This window comes from Chiloscyllium punctatum, chromosome 3, assembly GCF_047496795.1.
Source record: "Chiloscyllium punctatum isolate Juve2018m chromosome 3, sChiPun1.3, whole genome shotgun sequence".
NCBI classification, from domain to species: Eukaryota; Metazoa; Chordata; class Chondrichthyes; order Orectolobiformes; family Hemiscylliidae; genus Chiloscyllium; species Chiloscyllium punctatum.
In genome coordinates this window covers 36,910,580-36,925,681 of record NC_092741.1, presented here as the reverse complement: position 1 = coordinate 36,925,681, position 15,102 = coordinate 36,910,580, and the positions used below count along the sequence as shown (strand labels likewise).

The following is a 15,102-nucleotide window of genomic DNA, read 5'->3' as shown; positions in this document are numbered from 1 at the left end:
TCCAAAACATCCAGTGTTCTCAAGCCCCAAAATGTAGAGCTTGTTGCTTCTACATTTCAACCTAAAGGGAACATTTTAAAATGTCAATCCAGAATAACCCCCCTGCACTTCCACCTAGATTTACCTAAAAGAAGTTGTTCCAAGACCACTTTGGCCAGATCCTCCCTTATTATATCTTCCTTCCCCTAATCCAAAATTCCTTTTTGCAAACCATCTTTTCTTCCTTTACCACAACAAACTTAAAGCTTACAGTGTTGTAATCAGTATCACTAAAATACTCCACCACTGCCATCTCGAACCCTGTCCGACTTAATTCCCCAGGATTAGGTCGAGCACTGCATCATCCCTTCTACATGTTGGTCTCAAAAGTTCTTCTGAATATATTTCAAGAACTCTGCCTTCCTCTAAAGTCTTTACACTAAGACTATCCCAAATAACATTGGGGAAGATGAAATCCCTTAATGTTATTACCCTATTAATATTTTTACAAACCTCAATTCATTGACTACATATTTGCTCCTCTATTGCCTGCTGACTGTTTAACAGGCTATAATGCACTGCCAACAATATGACTGCCTTAACTTTGTTCCCAAGTTTTACCCAAAGTCTCATTTGAAGATCCTTCCAAAGTATCATCCCCCACTTACAGCAATAACTGACTCCTTAATTAATAATGTGACACCACTTCCTCTTTTACACCCTGCCCTGCTCTGCCTTAAGATCTTATACTCCGGAATATTGACTTGCCAATCCAGCTTCTCTATCAACCCATATCTCTGACAGTAACAACATCACAATTCAACACATCAATCCATGCCTTTACCTCATCTGTTTTACCTCTATTAGTCCTGAGACATGGTGACTTTCAGGTTAAACCACTTCCAATTGCCATTCTCTAAAGAGAGATGATGGCCAAGTTTATTAATGCAGAGACACAGGTAATGTTCTGAGGACCAAGATTCAAATCCCATCATGACAAATGGTGAGGTCTGCATCCAATAAAAATCTGGAATTAAGAATCTAATGATGCCCATAAAACCATTGCCAACTGTCAGGAAAAGCCCAAATGGTTCACTAATGTCCTTTCAGGAAGGAAATCTGCAGTCCTTTCTCAACCTACAAGCAACTCTAAATCTCAATGGGGCTGACTCTTAAGTGCCCTCTAGGCAATTAGGGATGGGAAACACATGATGGCCTTGCCAGCAATTTCCACAATCTGTGAATGAATAAAAAAAAACACCCCATGTCTGGTAAGACTAAGGCAATTTATACCTTTACTCCGAGCATTAAAATAGAGACCATCCAGCCTTGCCTTACTCTTTATCTGCAGCTCCCCTTACACCCACTCCAAGTCCTGAAGAAGGGTTACACCTGAAGGGTTGACTTCTCCACCTCTTGCTGTGTTCTTCCAGTCTCCTGCTTGATCACCTCGGATTCCAGCATGTGGGGTTTTTTTGAAAGGCAACATGGTTGAGCTCCCTCATCTTTGGCTCCTTTAATAGACTATGCAATGTCCTTATTGTATAAAAACCCTGTGTCTCCTTCCCCGTCAAACTAAACTCCTCGCAACAGCATGAGCCAACTCTCCTGCAAGGATGTTGGTCTCTTCTGGTTCTGGTCCCACTTGTGCAGGTCCCACTTTCCCCAGAAATGGCCCCAGTGATCCAGGAATCTAAAATCCTCCCTTCTGCACCAACTCTTGAGCCACCATTCATCTGCCTTATTCTTTTACTTCTGTACTCACTAGCATGAGGGACCAGGATAGAGATCCCAATTTTTAAAGTTCTGCTTTTTAATCTACTGCCTAACTCTCTTAACTCTTGAAGTAAGTTCTCATCCTCTCATTTTACCTATATCATTGGTGCCAATGTGCACGACAAATTTCTGACTTATTACCCTCCCCCTTCAGGATGCCCTGCAGCTGGTCAGCGACACCCCCAAGTCTGGCACCACGAAAGCTGCACACTATTCCTGGAGTCATGAATGCAGCTGTACAAATGCCTGTCTGTTCACTTAACTAATAAATTCCTCTCACTGTTGCTCCCCCTTTCTTTTTTCTCCCTCTCCTGTACAGTCACGCTGCTTTTGCTGACAGAAGCTTGACTTGTCTACAATCCCTTGCGGAACCAGTGCCCACCATCAGCTTCTAAAATGGAAAACAGATTTTATTAGTGGAACCATAGCGGATTCTTGCACTAGCTGCCTTCTTCTCTTTGACAGCTTGGTGGTCATCCATTGCCTTATTTTCTCCAGTCACTCCACCTGCAAAGTTACCTCTTCTGTAAACATGTTACCTCAGCCTTGTGGATGTGCCACACAAGCGGAGCTCAGGTTTGTGCAGTTGGGAGTACTTTTTGCATGTGTTGTTATCTAGGACACCATTAGGGTTCATGACTTCCCACATAAGATAGGAGGCACAACCCACTTGGCAGACCTCACCAACCAAGTAACCTCGTGTTACTTGTCAACTTTTTAAATTACTTAATCTTAAAGATATTCTCATTATCTTGACTGTAGTGTCCTTCTCTTGTTCTCTGACATTTATTTATGGCTATGTGCTTCTCATTTAATCCCTTAATAATAATGCACTTTTCTAAATTGCTATTTTTTTAGATCAGTCCCCAAGCTCCTTCCCAACCAACTAACTCATTACTTTCTTGTGACATCACTCCAATTTTTTTTAGCAATTCAGTTGTGAGCACCTGAGTGAGTGAAAAGGGTATGTCACAGGCAGCTGACTCCACTCCCCACTAAGCAGGCCTCTGAATCTTCATCTCTAAGTTTATATACTCACTGCTCCACGCTCCTCCACCACAGGCTCCACTAATAGCTAAGCAAACCTCCAAACCCTTGGCTGCAAATTTATATATTTACTGCTGAATGCTTATCCTCCAACAAGGGATATCTCTGACTCTGTTCCCCCTTAAGTAGGTGCGGCAATAAACCAGCTTTGCTTATTCTTGTGCAAGATAGAGATCCCTTAATACTATCCAAGGCAGCACAGTGGCACAGTGGTTAGCACCCAGGTTCAATTCCAGCCTTAGTGACTGTCTGTGTGGAGTTTGCACATTCTCCCGTGTGTGCTTGGGTTTCCTCCAGGTACTCCAGTTTCCTCCCACAATCCAAAGATGTGCAGTTAGGTGGATTGGCCATGCTAAATTGCCCTGAAATGTCCAGGGATACGCAGGCTAAGTGGATTAGCCACGATAAATGTGGGGCTATAGGAATACGGATCTGGGTGGAATACTCTTCAGATGGTTGGTGCAGATTCAATAGGCCTCTATCTACACTGTAGGGATTCTATGAATCCATAACATGATCCAAAAGAAGAGCAGTGTTCTCCTACTTTCCTGGTTCATATTCTTCATCAGCAAGCAGAAGCAAATGATGGATTAATCAAACTGATATTAATAAGATGGTCCTGCTACAAATTACCAGCATCAAATTCAGTCCACTTAAAAATGTAATCATAATGCAAAATGTTTTGATGATGTTCAACTGCTGTATCCAGAAGACAAAATTGTTTTGCTGAAATATGGATTATTCTGAGAAACTCTTTGCCATATGTACTCAAGTACAGGGATACAGGTGCACAAAAGTTTACAATGTCACCATCCATGGTGCCATCTTAGGTGCAAGATACCTAGGTACAACATCTTAGGTAAAGAGTAGGAAAATAAAGAAATGAGCTATATTCTATACATTAAATGTTATAAAATTTCAATAGTATTTAAAGAAACAATTTACTATTTGGTGGCAGAGTAGTATGTTATTGACCAGTAATTCAGAGATTCCAGGTTAATGATGTGGGCATGCAAATTCAGATCCCACCATGGCAGCTGGTAGAATTTAAAAACAAATAAATTTGGAAATGAAATTTAATCGCAGGGTAGTGGTGACCATGACAACCACATCGTCCAACTCAATATGATTCACTAATGCCTTTAGGAATGGAAGTCTGCCATCCTTACCCAGTATGGCCTACTGGTGACTCCAGACCCACAGCAATCTGGTTGACTTTTAACTGCCTTCTGAAATGCGCCAGGCAAGCCCCTCAGCTCATGAGCAGTGATGGATAGGCACCAAATGCTGATCATACCAGTGATATCCACATCCCAACAAATAAAGAAAAAAAAATCTACCTGCAAGTAAGTTTTAGGGACCAAGCCTTCCTCCCCTTGAGCATTTTCTGCGAGCCACCAACCATCAGGTTTTTGATTGAGGATTCTTAAAACTTCACCTTTCTGCACCGTTGGAACAAAAAAAAACAAATCATTATACAATAAGCAAATTGTTTCTGTTGCAGTTTAAAGCATGAGATGTTATTTCAAGCAACTAACATCGTTTCACTGTTGGTGCAGGGATAAAGTCACACGAACATGCCATTTTAAGGCTTTTATGAACTTTATTTGGTTCAATGTTTGATGCATTAATTGTTTTTAAATATAGTGCAGGACATATGCGACCAACCCATTAGAAACGTGGCAATATTAAAATTACTTTCATGCCCATTTATCATAAATCTTCCACTTCATTCTCCTCCATCTTCATAGACCTTTCTTTCCCATTTCATAACTTGTTTTTTCCGTGTCCATCTTTTTTGACTGACTGAAATGGCCACACTTCATAGATACTACTGTACAAATTAGTAGAGGTAGGCCTTCAAGACTGCTGCACCATGCAACAGGATCATGGCTGAACTGTTTGTGTTTTGAATTATCTATTTCCAACTACCCAATGAGCTTTAATTGCCATGTCTAACAATAATCTGTATATCGGAGCCCTAAAAATATTCCATGACACAATGTCAATCACCCAATGACAATATTCAACACTTGGAGGAAACACAGATGATGGCAAGGAGGCAAAGTTTACACTGGGTGAGGGATTTCAACCTCCACCACCAACAACATCTTGGCAGCAGCACTATTGATCGGGCTGCTTGGGGCCTAAAGAACATAGCCGCTGTACCGGATCAGCTGATGAGGCAACTTATAACTTATAAAAGCATGCTTCACTTCATCCTTACTGTTTTTTGTTCATTCATGGGACATAAGCACTGCTGGCTAGTCAGCATTTAATTGCTGGCCTAGTTGACCTTAAGAAGGTGGTGGTGAGCTGCTTTCTTCAACTGCTGCAGTGGGTTCATCCACAATGGTCTTCTGGAGGGAATTCCAGGAATTTGATCCAGCGACAGAGAAGTAATGGTAATTTGTTTTCAAGTCAGAATGTTGAGTAGCCGGGAGAAGAATTGCAAGTGATGCTGCAGATGTATCTGTCCATGACAGTACTGGTAGGAGTGACAGTCACACCTTCACATTGAGAACACCCACCATCACTCTCACCCTGTTAAATGGGACAGTCCTTGAAAAGATCTAGCATCTGAAGGCTGGGGCATTCATGAGGTGCTGTGGGTCATCAACAGCAGCAGAATTGTACTCCAGCACAATCTGTAACCTCACAGCCCTGCATATTCCTCAGTCAACTATTACCATCAAGCTAGAAATCAGTCCAGTCAATCAAAGTGCAGGAGGACATGCCAAGAACAGCGCCAGGCATACCTAAAAATAAGGTGTCAACTTGGTGGAGCTACCAAACAGGACTACTTCAATGCCAAACAGCATAAGCAGCAACTGATTGACTAAGCTAAGTGATCCCATAACCAACGGATCAGATCTAAGCTCTGCAGTCCTGCCACATCTTGTCATGAACGGTGGTTAGAAATTAAATAACTCACGGGAGAAGGAGGCTCCACAAATATCACACTCTCATTGGTGGAAGAGATCAACACATCAATGTAAAAGATAAAGCTAAAGCACTCACAGCAATCTTCAACCACAAGTGCCAAGTGGATGATCATTGCCTAGTATTTGTGGTGCATGCAAGTAATTGCCATTTATCAGGCCAGATCCGGAAATTGTCCAGAGCTTATAGCATATTTACACAGACAGCTTCAGTATTCAAGCAGTCATGAATGAATGAACATTATGTAATTATCAGCAAACATACGACTTCTGACCTAATGATGGATGGAAGGTCATTGATGAAGCAGCTGAAAATGGTTCAGTTTAGGTTACAGATAAACTCCCGAAACAAAGTAATCTTTAACTGGACCACCAATGATGTCAGTGGTGGTTAAAGTTGTTGGAGGGAATCCTGAGATACAGGATGTACGTGTATTTGGAAAGGCAAGGACTGATTAGGGATAGTAAACATGGCTTTGTGCGTGGGAAATCATGTCTCACAAACATTTTTTCGAAGGAGTAACAAAGAGGATCGATGAGGGCAGACCGGTAGATGTGATCTATATGGACTGCAGTAAGGCGTTCATTGGCTGAGTAGTGGCAATTGGAGTTTAATTTAGATAAATACGAGGTGCTACACTTTGGGAAAGCAAATCTTACCAGGTCTTATACACTTAATGATAAGGTCCCAGGGAGTGTTACTGAACAAAGAGACTTGGGAGTGCAGGTTCATAGCTCCTTGAAAGTGGAGTCCCAGGAAGATAGGATAGTGAAGAAGTCGTTTGGTATGCTTTCCTTTATTGGTCAGAGTATTGAGTACAGGAATTGGGAGGTCATGTTGCAGCTGTACAGGACGTTGGTTAGGCCACTGTTGGAATATTGCATGCAATTCTGGTCTCCTTCCTATTGGAAAGATGTTGTGAAACTTGAAAGGGTTCAGAAAAGATTTACAAGCATGTTGCCAGGGTTGGAGCATATGAGCTATAGGGAGAGGTTGAATAGGCTAGGTCAGTTTTCCCTGGAGCATCGGAGGCTGAGGGGTGACCTTATAGAGGTTTATAAAATCATGAGGGGCCTGGATAGCATAAATAGGCAAAGTCTTTTCCCAGGGGTGGTGGAGTCCAGAACTAGAGATCATAGGTTTAGGGTGAGAGGGGAAAGATATAAAAGAGACCTAAGGGGAAACTTTTCCACTCAGAGTGTGGTACATATAGGAATGAGCTGCCAGAGGAAGTGATGGAAGTTGGTACAATTGCAACATTTAAAAGGTAGGAGGGGAGGCAAGAGCATGGACCTGACTAGGTAGTCAGGGAGAGAACGGTCTTTACAGAAAGCGGATAGGGATGTGGAGGGAAATATATCTCTAGTGGTGGGGTCCATTTGTAGGTGGCGGAAATGGTGGAGGATTATGCAATGTATATGGAGGTTGGTGGGGTGGAAGGTGAGGGTGAGGCTGGGTGGTGGTTCTGTCCTTGTTGCAGTTGGAAGGGTGGGGTTCGAAGGCGAAGGTGCGGGAAGTGGATGAGATAAGCTGGAGGGCATCATCAATATTGTAGGAGGAGAAATTGTGGTCTTTAAAGAAAGAGGCCATCCGGTGTACGCTGTGGTAAAACTGGTCCTCCTGGGAGCAGATGCTACGGAGGTGGAGGAATTGGAGTCCTATGTGCAGATCTGGACACCACAACTTAGGAAGGGCAAATTGGCTTTGGGGGACTGCAACATAGGTTTATAAGAATGATACCTCGACTTCAGGGGTTAACTTATGAGTTTGATTTATTGTTGTCACTTGTACTGAGTTACAGTACCTGTCCATCTTCCTTCCCACCTATCCACTCCACCCTCCTCTCTGACCTATCACAGTTATCCCCACCTCCATCCACCTATTGCACTGTCAGCTACCTTCTCCCCAGTTCCACCCCCTCTCATTTATCTCTCCACCCTCAAGGCTCCCAGCCTCATGCCTAATGAAGGGCTTTTGCACGAAACATCGATTTTCCTGCACCTCGGATGCTGCCTGACCTGCTGTGCCTTTTGCAGCACCACACTGTCGACTCATTGTATCTACCCCCATTCCGGTTCAGATTATAATGTGCCATTCTGTTTTTTGCGACCAAAGTGGATAACCCCATGTTATACAGAGAGATAATGTGGACCTGCCGATGTTGGACTGGGGTGGGCAAATTTAAAAATCATACAACACCATATTATGGTCCAACAGGTTTACTGGAAGAACAAGCTTTCAGAGCGCTGCTCCTTTGTCTGGTAGCTAGTGGGACAGGATCATAAGACACAGGATTTATAGTAAAAGATCAAAGTATCATACAACTGATGCAATGTATTGAACAAACCGAACCTGCTCTTAAGTCTTTAATCACTTAGAATGAGGATGCAGGTTTCGATTTATTAAAATGTAAATCCCAAACTCCACACAGACAGTCACCCAAGGCCGGAAACAAACCCAGGTCCCTGGTACTGTGAGGCAGCAGTGCTAACCACTGAGCCACCATGCAGGTGAAGCTATGGTAAGAGGGCATAGCCTCAAGATTAGAGGGAGCAAATCTAGGACTGAATTAAGAAGAAACTTCTTCACTTAGAGGGTTGTTAATCTAGGGAATTTCTTGCCCAGTGAAGTAGCTGACACTACTTCAGTAAACGTTTTTAAAACTAAGGTAGATTCTTTTTTTGAACAATAAAGAAATTAAGGGATATGGTGACAGCGCGAGTCCATGAGAAGATCAGCCAAGATCTTATTGAATGACGGAGCAGGCTCGAAGGGCTGGATGGCCTAGTCCTACTCCTTGTTCTAATGTTCTTATATTTTGTCCTTAACCACTACTCCACAGCACTGTCTGCACCTTTAATAAACAGGCCTTATTTTGGTTAAATTTCAGTCTATTGTTTCTAATCAAATAGTTTCAGTCACTGTTGACTACAGATAACCCTCTATGCTGACTTACGTAAACCTTAAACAAACTTTTAAATAATCAGAGCTGCTAAAATTAAGTCTTTACAGCTGTGGATCGTGTTCAAATAACGACTGAAATGGCGAGTGGTGAAAATAGCCTTTTTACTCAGCAACCCTCTGTAGCACATGTTCGAGGCAGCAATAGGATCCCAAAATACAATTCTTACAGTAGCCTCTTTATACACAGTTCTTACATATATTAAAATATCATTATAGTGTTACATTGTTTTATCTATAGTACACAAAGGTTTGAGGAAACGTGAGATGGCCTAAACATTTACTAAGTGCTGGCTGCTACTCCTGATAGGATGAAGTGTATCTGTCCAGTCTGCTTGCATAATTATGACGTGTTAGTCCTTTCATCTCTTAAGTTAGTAAATGTTAGCAAAAATACTAGGCCTATTTGCTCTAAATAAGTTAGAAATTCTACCTGTACTTAATAGAAGAATAAAGGATATTAAACTGATTATTGCTGCTAGGTTGTGAAATTTGTTTACTACTGGGGGAGGCACGGTGGCACAGTGGCACAGTGGTTAGCACTGCTGCCTCACAGCACCAGAGACCCGGGTTCAATTCCCGCTTCAAGCAACTGTCTGTGTGGAGTTTGCACATTCTCTCCGTGTCTGCGTGGGTTTCCTCCGGGTGCTCCTCCCACAAGTAGTGGACTCTCCCTCTTTATGGGTATTTAAGCGGGCATTGGATAGGTATATGCAGGATAGTGGCTTAGTGTAGGTTAGGGGTGCTTTGATCGGCGCAACATCGAGGGCCGAAGGGCCTGTACTGCGCTGTAATGTTCTATGTTCTATGTTCTAAGCCAAAAAAATGTGCAGGTTAGGTGAATTGGCCATGCTAAATTGCCCGTAGTGTTAGGTGAAGGGGTAAATGTAGGAGAATGGGTTGCTCTTCGGATGGTCGATGTGGACTTGTTGGGCCGAAGGGCCTGTTTCCACACTGTAACTAATCTAATCTGATACGAGTTTCATTCATTCATGCAATTTCGCATAAGCGCTGTTTGTCAGTTAAGGGGACAGTAGCCCTGTTAAATGGTATTCAACATATACATAAACTGTTTGGTGTTCTATTATCTATTCAGGTCCATTGCTAGGGATTAATATTATAATGTTTCGTGGAGACTTGATGGGGGCGGTATTGTTTACGATATTGGCACTTATTCAAACTTTGATGTAGAAACAGTCCTGTTAAGGGTTAAAGGTGCAATGAAGCAGCAATTGGTTGAAAGGGATGTTTTCATTTTAGTCCATATTGTAATTGTAAAACAGAGTGTAAAACTGCAGTTTTATGAATGAATCAATGAATGTAACCATGTTGTAGAAAGGAGTTTTGAATGAATGAAATGGGAGCATGGTGTTATTAAATATAGGTGCTTGTGAGTGGGTTAGTAAAGAGTTATGAATGAGTAAATGTAAAGCGCTTATGAGTGGGTTAGTAAAGAGACCTACCATACAATATCTCAGACAGCCACTAATTTGTAAAAGATCTCGACAAACAAGGCTATTTAGCTGTTGTCAAATAATGCAGAGGAATAATGATCCTTTGTTAAACTATGGCTGAAGTTCAGCATCCTCTTTATTTCAGAAGTAATGCAGTGAGATTTGGTATCAAGGGATAGACAGACAGCTCCAAACTGCAAAGTTTTCCCAAGTTTCCAATGCAGTCAAGTTAAATTCAAATAAACAGATGTACATGGGAAAACGCTTTTTAACATTCTCACTTTTTGTGCGAGGGAGAACATTCTGATGTTTTGGGTGTCTGAGAACTCTGGTCAGGGAGGTGTAAGTTAATTATGCTACACATTCTTTTAGACTTTCTTACAAATATGGTGCACCAGAAAACGGACAATTTTCACAAGATGTGGCAGCCCTTTTTGAATTACTTGGAAGCAGATTTGTCCACCACGATGGTTTATCTAGCCACGATGGTTTGGTCTGATAAACCTAAGGCCATGAGAGGAAGAATTTCGAATAAATGTGGGTTTAATAATTGATGCTCTCAAAGGTTGAGAGGTATGTCTTGTTGCATTGAGCAGCATTATTTATTTATTTACTGGTGTGTAATAAGTGTAGTTTTGATTTCTTTTATAGAGTAGTATTGTAGTTGGTTTATTGTTTATTGTTGTTTTTGATGTTATGATGCTATATTTTAATGTTTCTGTAACTTTCTAATTTTGTAAACAAACATTTTTCAATAAAAATATATTTTTTTAATTCAAATAAAACAGAAAAATGAAATAAGTCTTCAAAATCTGAATAGTTACCTTAAATGCCAGATCATTTTCCTCCTGAGCTTCAAAGTCACAGATTGTAATGAATAGTTGAACACCATCTTGTTTATCAAATTCCTCGCCATCACCACTTTCCTCATCTTCCACATCCTCATCATCATCACCTTCCACAGTTTCTCGTTTCACAGCAGTAGCCTGGGTCTTTATCTTCCTGTCAAAATCAATTGTATATAGTCATTGCTATAGTAACAAATATCTTGTATTAGTTACTTCTATGAATTCTGAGTCACACAATCATAAATGTCATTCCATTTCAAAATTTAGCCAGAGTTTTACTGCCATTGTTGCCGTCATGTAAAAGCAGACCAATAGTGGGTGCCTTTATAGGTCACAGATTTTAACTAAGAAGTCCCCTGGAAAATGCTTCTTCACAAACTTTTTACGCTCCAGGAGCCAAAAGATCAACCTATAATACTTGCTTCCAGATTTAATTCTTGATTCGGTTTTGCTGCGGTTGGAACAGAACTCCATCAAGCATGGTTGATCAACAATAACAAGAATAAAACATATTTTAATTTATACCACCAAATTCTGAGATATAGGATTAACCATTCCACACCAGTTACTATCTGTTGTATGTCTATAACATCGCTTCTTGGACTCTTTCCTTTTCAGTTTTTTTTTAACCACAATTACTGTTGCATTGTTTTGGAACTTTGGAGAAAAAAAAAGGCAAAACAACAGCACTTTTAAAAGGGAGAGGAACAGACAAAGGCAGCACATGGGCAGGCAGTGCGAGACAGAGAGAGAGAGAGAGAGAGAGAGAGAGAGATAGAAAAAGAGACCCACACTGCTCCCTGACACAGCAGTGAAACTGCGCAGTTACTGCCTTTGCTGTTTGAATTTATGCTGGACATTGGAGTGCATCTGGGAAAATTAACAAACAGTGAAAGTCACAACTGATCTTGGAGGAATCTGTCTGGGAGAGGTCACAGCACAATAACAGATAAGTGAATACTTTTTTCAGTGTGGCCTTACAGTAAGTCTTCAGTGTTGAGTAAAGTGGGGTCTTTCTTGATTATATACCTTATTGAGATATGTCTCTTGATGAAACTTAAAAATATAAGCCATAAGTATTAAGTTAGCCTGGAGCAGTGTTTTGTAGAGGAATAAGACTGTGCTATTTTCTGGGTCTGTAGATTGAAAGAAGCAAAAATGGCCTTTAGCAGAGTGAGATGCTCTTCTTGTCAGATATGGGAGTTTAGGGAGAGTTTACATATTACTGAGGATTATACCTGCAATAAATGCCGTTGGTTGGGAATCCTATCAGATCAAATGGATCGGTTGGAGAGACAGTTAGAGGCAATGAGGAATTTATAAGAGCAAGGGAATGTGATGGATGGCGGTTATAGGTAGGGAGAAGTCGCAGATACTGTCACATAGATGGTTTAACTCCAGGAAAGGTAAGAGAGGTAGGCAGGTATTGTAGGAATCTTCTGTGGCTATCCCCATTTCAAACAAGTATGTTGTTTTGGAAAATGAAGAGGGTGATGGATTCTCTGAGGAATGTAGCACGAGCAGCCAAGTTTCTGGAATCGAGACTAGCTCTAATGCAATGAGGGGTACGTCGGGTTCCAAGAGATCAATTGTGTTAGGGGACTCTCTAGTCTGAGGCACAGAGAGATATTTCTGTGGCTAGCAGCAAAAATCAGAATGGTGTGTTGCCGCCCTGGTGCCAGGATCAAGGATGTCTCAGAGAGGGTGCAGAATGTTCTCAAGGGGGAGAGGGACCAGCAGGAGGTCATTGTACACACTGGAACCAATGACATAGGAAGAAGAAAGGTTGATATTCTGAAGGGAGAAAATAGCAAGTTAGGCAGGAATTTAAAAAGGTCATCGAGAATAGTAATATTTGGATTACTCCCGGTGCTACGAGCTAGTAAGAATGGGAATAGGAGGATAGAGCAGATGGTGCATGGTTGAGGAGCTAGTGTATGGGAGAAGGATTCACATATATGGATCATTGGAATCTGTACTGGGATAGAGGTGACCTGTACAAGAAGGACATATTGCACATAATTGTAAAAGGACTAACGTACTAGCAGGGAGGTATGCTAGAGCTGCCTGGGAGGATTTAAACTAGTAAGGCTGGGGGGTGGTGGGACCCAGGGAGACAGTGAGGAAAGAGATCAATCTGAGACTGGTACAGTTGAGAAAAGAAGCGAGTCAAACAGTTAGAGCAGGCAGGGACAAAGCAGAGAATAAGGTAGGACTGATAAACTGCATTTATTTCAATACAAGGGACTGAACAGAAAAAGCAGATAAACTCAAGGCATGGTTAGGAACATGGGACTGAGATATCATAGCAATTACAGAAACATGGCTCAGAGATAGACAGGACTGGCAGCTTAATGTTCCAGGATACAAATGCGACAGGAAGGACAGAAAGGGAGGCAAGAGAGGAGGGGGATTGGCATTTTTGATAAGGAATAGCGTTACAGCTGTACTGAGGGAGGATATCCCGGAAATGCATCCAGGGAAGTTATTTGGATGGAACTGAGAAATAAGAAAGGGATGATCACCTTATTGGGATTATATCATAGACCCCCTAATAGTCACGGTAAATTGAGAAACAAATTTGTAAAGAGATCTCAGTTATCTGTAAGAAGAAATGAGGAATGGCACGTTATGAGGATGGGGTGAGTAAAAGGCATTGATCTTTCCAATCAGCCATAAATTATTGAATGATGGGGCAGGCTCAATAAACTGAATAGCCTCCTCCTGTACCTATGAAACTCTTCATTGTGTATTTATAAGTACAAATGCAAGAATGCAAAATTTCAAACAATTACTATTTATATTGCAGGAGGAAAAACCGACTGATGTATAGGATAAATAGATAAAGTCTTTTCCTTGGGGTGGGAGAGTTCAGAATTAGAGGGCATAAGATTTTAGGATGAGAAGGAAAGAAAGAAAGATATAAAAGGGACCTGGAGGGCACCCTTTTTCATGCAGAGGATGGTAGGTGTCTGGAATGAATGGCCAGGGGAAGTAGTGGGGGATGGTACAATTGCAACATTTAAAAGGCACCTAGATGGGTAAATGAATAGGGAGGGTTTAGAGGGATATGGGGCAAGTGCTGGCAAATGGGACTAGATTAGGTTGGGATATCTGGTCGGCACTGATGAGTTGGACCCAAGTGTCTGTTTCTGTGCTGTACATCACTATGACTATGACTATGACTATGACGAATAACAGGGTGGTTATGGTAGGGGATTTTAACTGTCCAAACATACGCTGGGCTACCATCGTGCTAAGGGTTCTGATGGAGAGGAATTCATTAAGTGTGTACAAGAAAATTTTCTGATTCAATATGTGGATGTACCTACTACAGAAGGTACAAAACTTGACCTACTCCTGTGGAATAAGGCAGGGCAGGTGACTGAGTAGGGGAGTACTTTGGGGCCAATGACCATAATTCTGTTAGTTTTTAAAAAGTAATGGAAAAGGATCGACCAGATCTAAAAGTTGAAGTTCTAAATTGGAGGAAGGCTAATTTTGACAATATTAGACATGAACTTTCAAAAACTGATCGGGGGCAGATGTTCGCAGGTAAAGGGACGCGTTAAGAAATGAGATAACGAGAGTCCAGAGACACTATATTCCTGTTAGGATGACAGGATAGGCTGATAGGTGTAGGGAATGCTGGATGACTAAAGAAATTGTGGGTTTGGATAAGAAAACGAAGGAAGCATATGTCAGGTAGAGACAAGATAGATCAAATGAATCCTTAGAAGAGTATAAAAGCCGTTGAAATACAGGAAATCAGGAGGGCAACAAGGGGACATGAGATAGCTTTGGGAAATATAGTTAAGGAGAATCCAAAGGGTTTTTACAAATACATTAAGGACAAAAGGGTAACTAGAGAGAGAACAGGGCCCCTCAAAGATCAGCAAGACGGCCTTTGTGTGGAGATACTAAACGAGTATTTTGCATCAGTCTTTACTGTAGAAATGTCATGGAAGACATAGAATGTCGGGAAATAGATGGTGACATCTTGAAAAATGTCCATAACACAGATGTGGAAGTGCTGGATGTCTTCAAACACATAAAAGTGGATAAATCCCTTGGAGCTGATCAGATGTACCCTA

The 15,102-nt window shown here is 41.5% G+C and overlaps 1 protein-coding gene across 1 annotated transcript in view; it reads right to left on the bottom strand.

Moving 5' to 3' along the window:
- nphp1 (nephronophthisis 1) overlaps positions 1-15,102 on the bottom strand; it is a 153,169-nt gene that overhangs the window by 105,586 nt on the left and 32,481 nt on the right. The window contains exons 5-6 of the mRNA XM_072551414.1: positions 10,985-11,162; positions 4,143-4,244 (exon numbers count right to left, since the gene is read on the bottom strand). Of these exons, the coding sequence (XP_072407515.1) occupies positions 4,143-4,244; positions 10,985-11,162 (280 nt within the window). The remainder of the gene's footprint in view (positions 1-4,142; positions 4,245-10,984; positions 11,163-15,102) is intronic.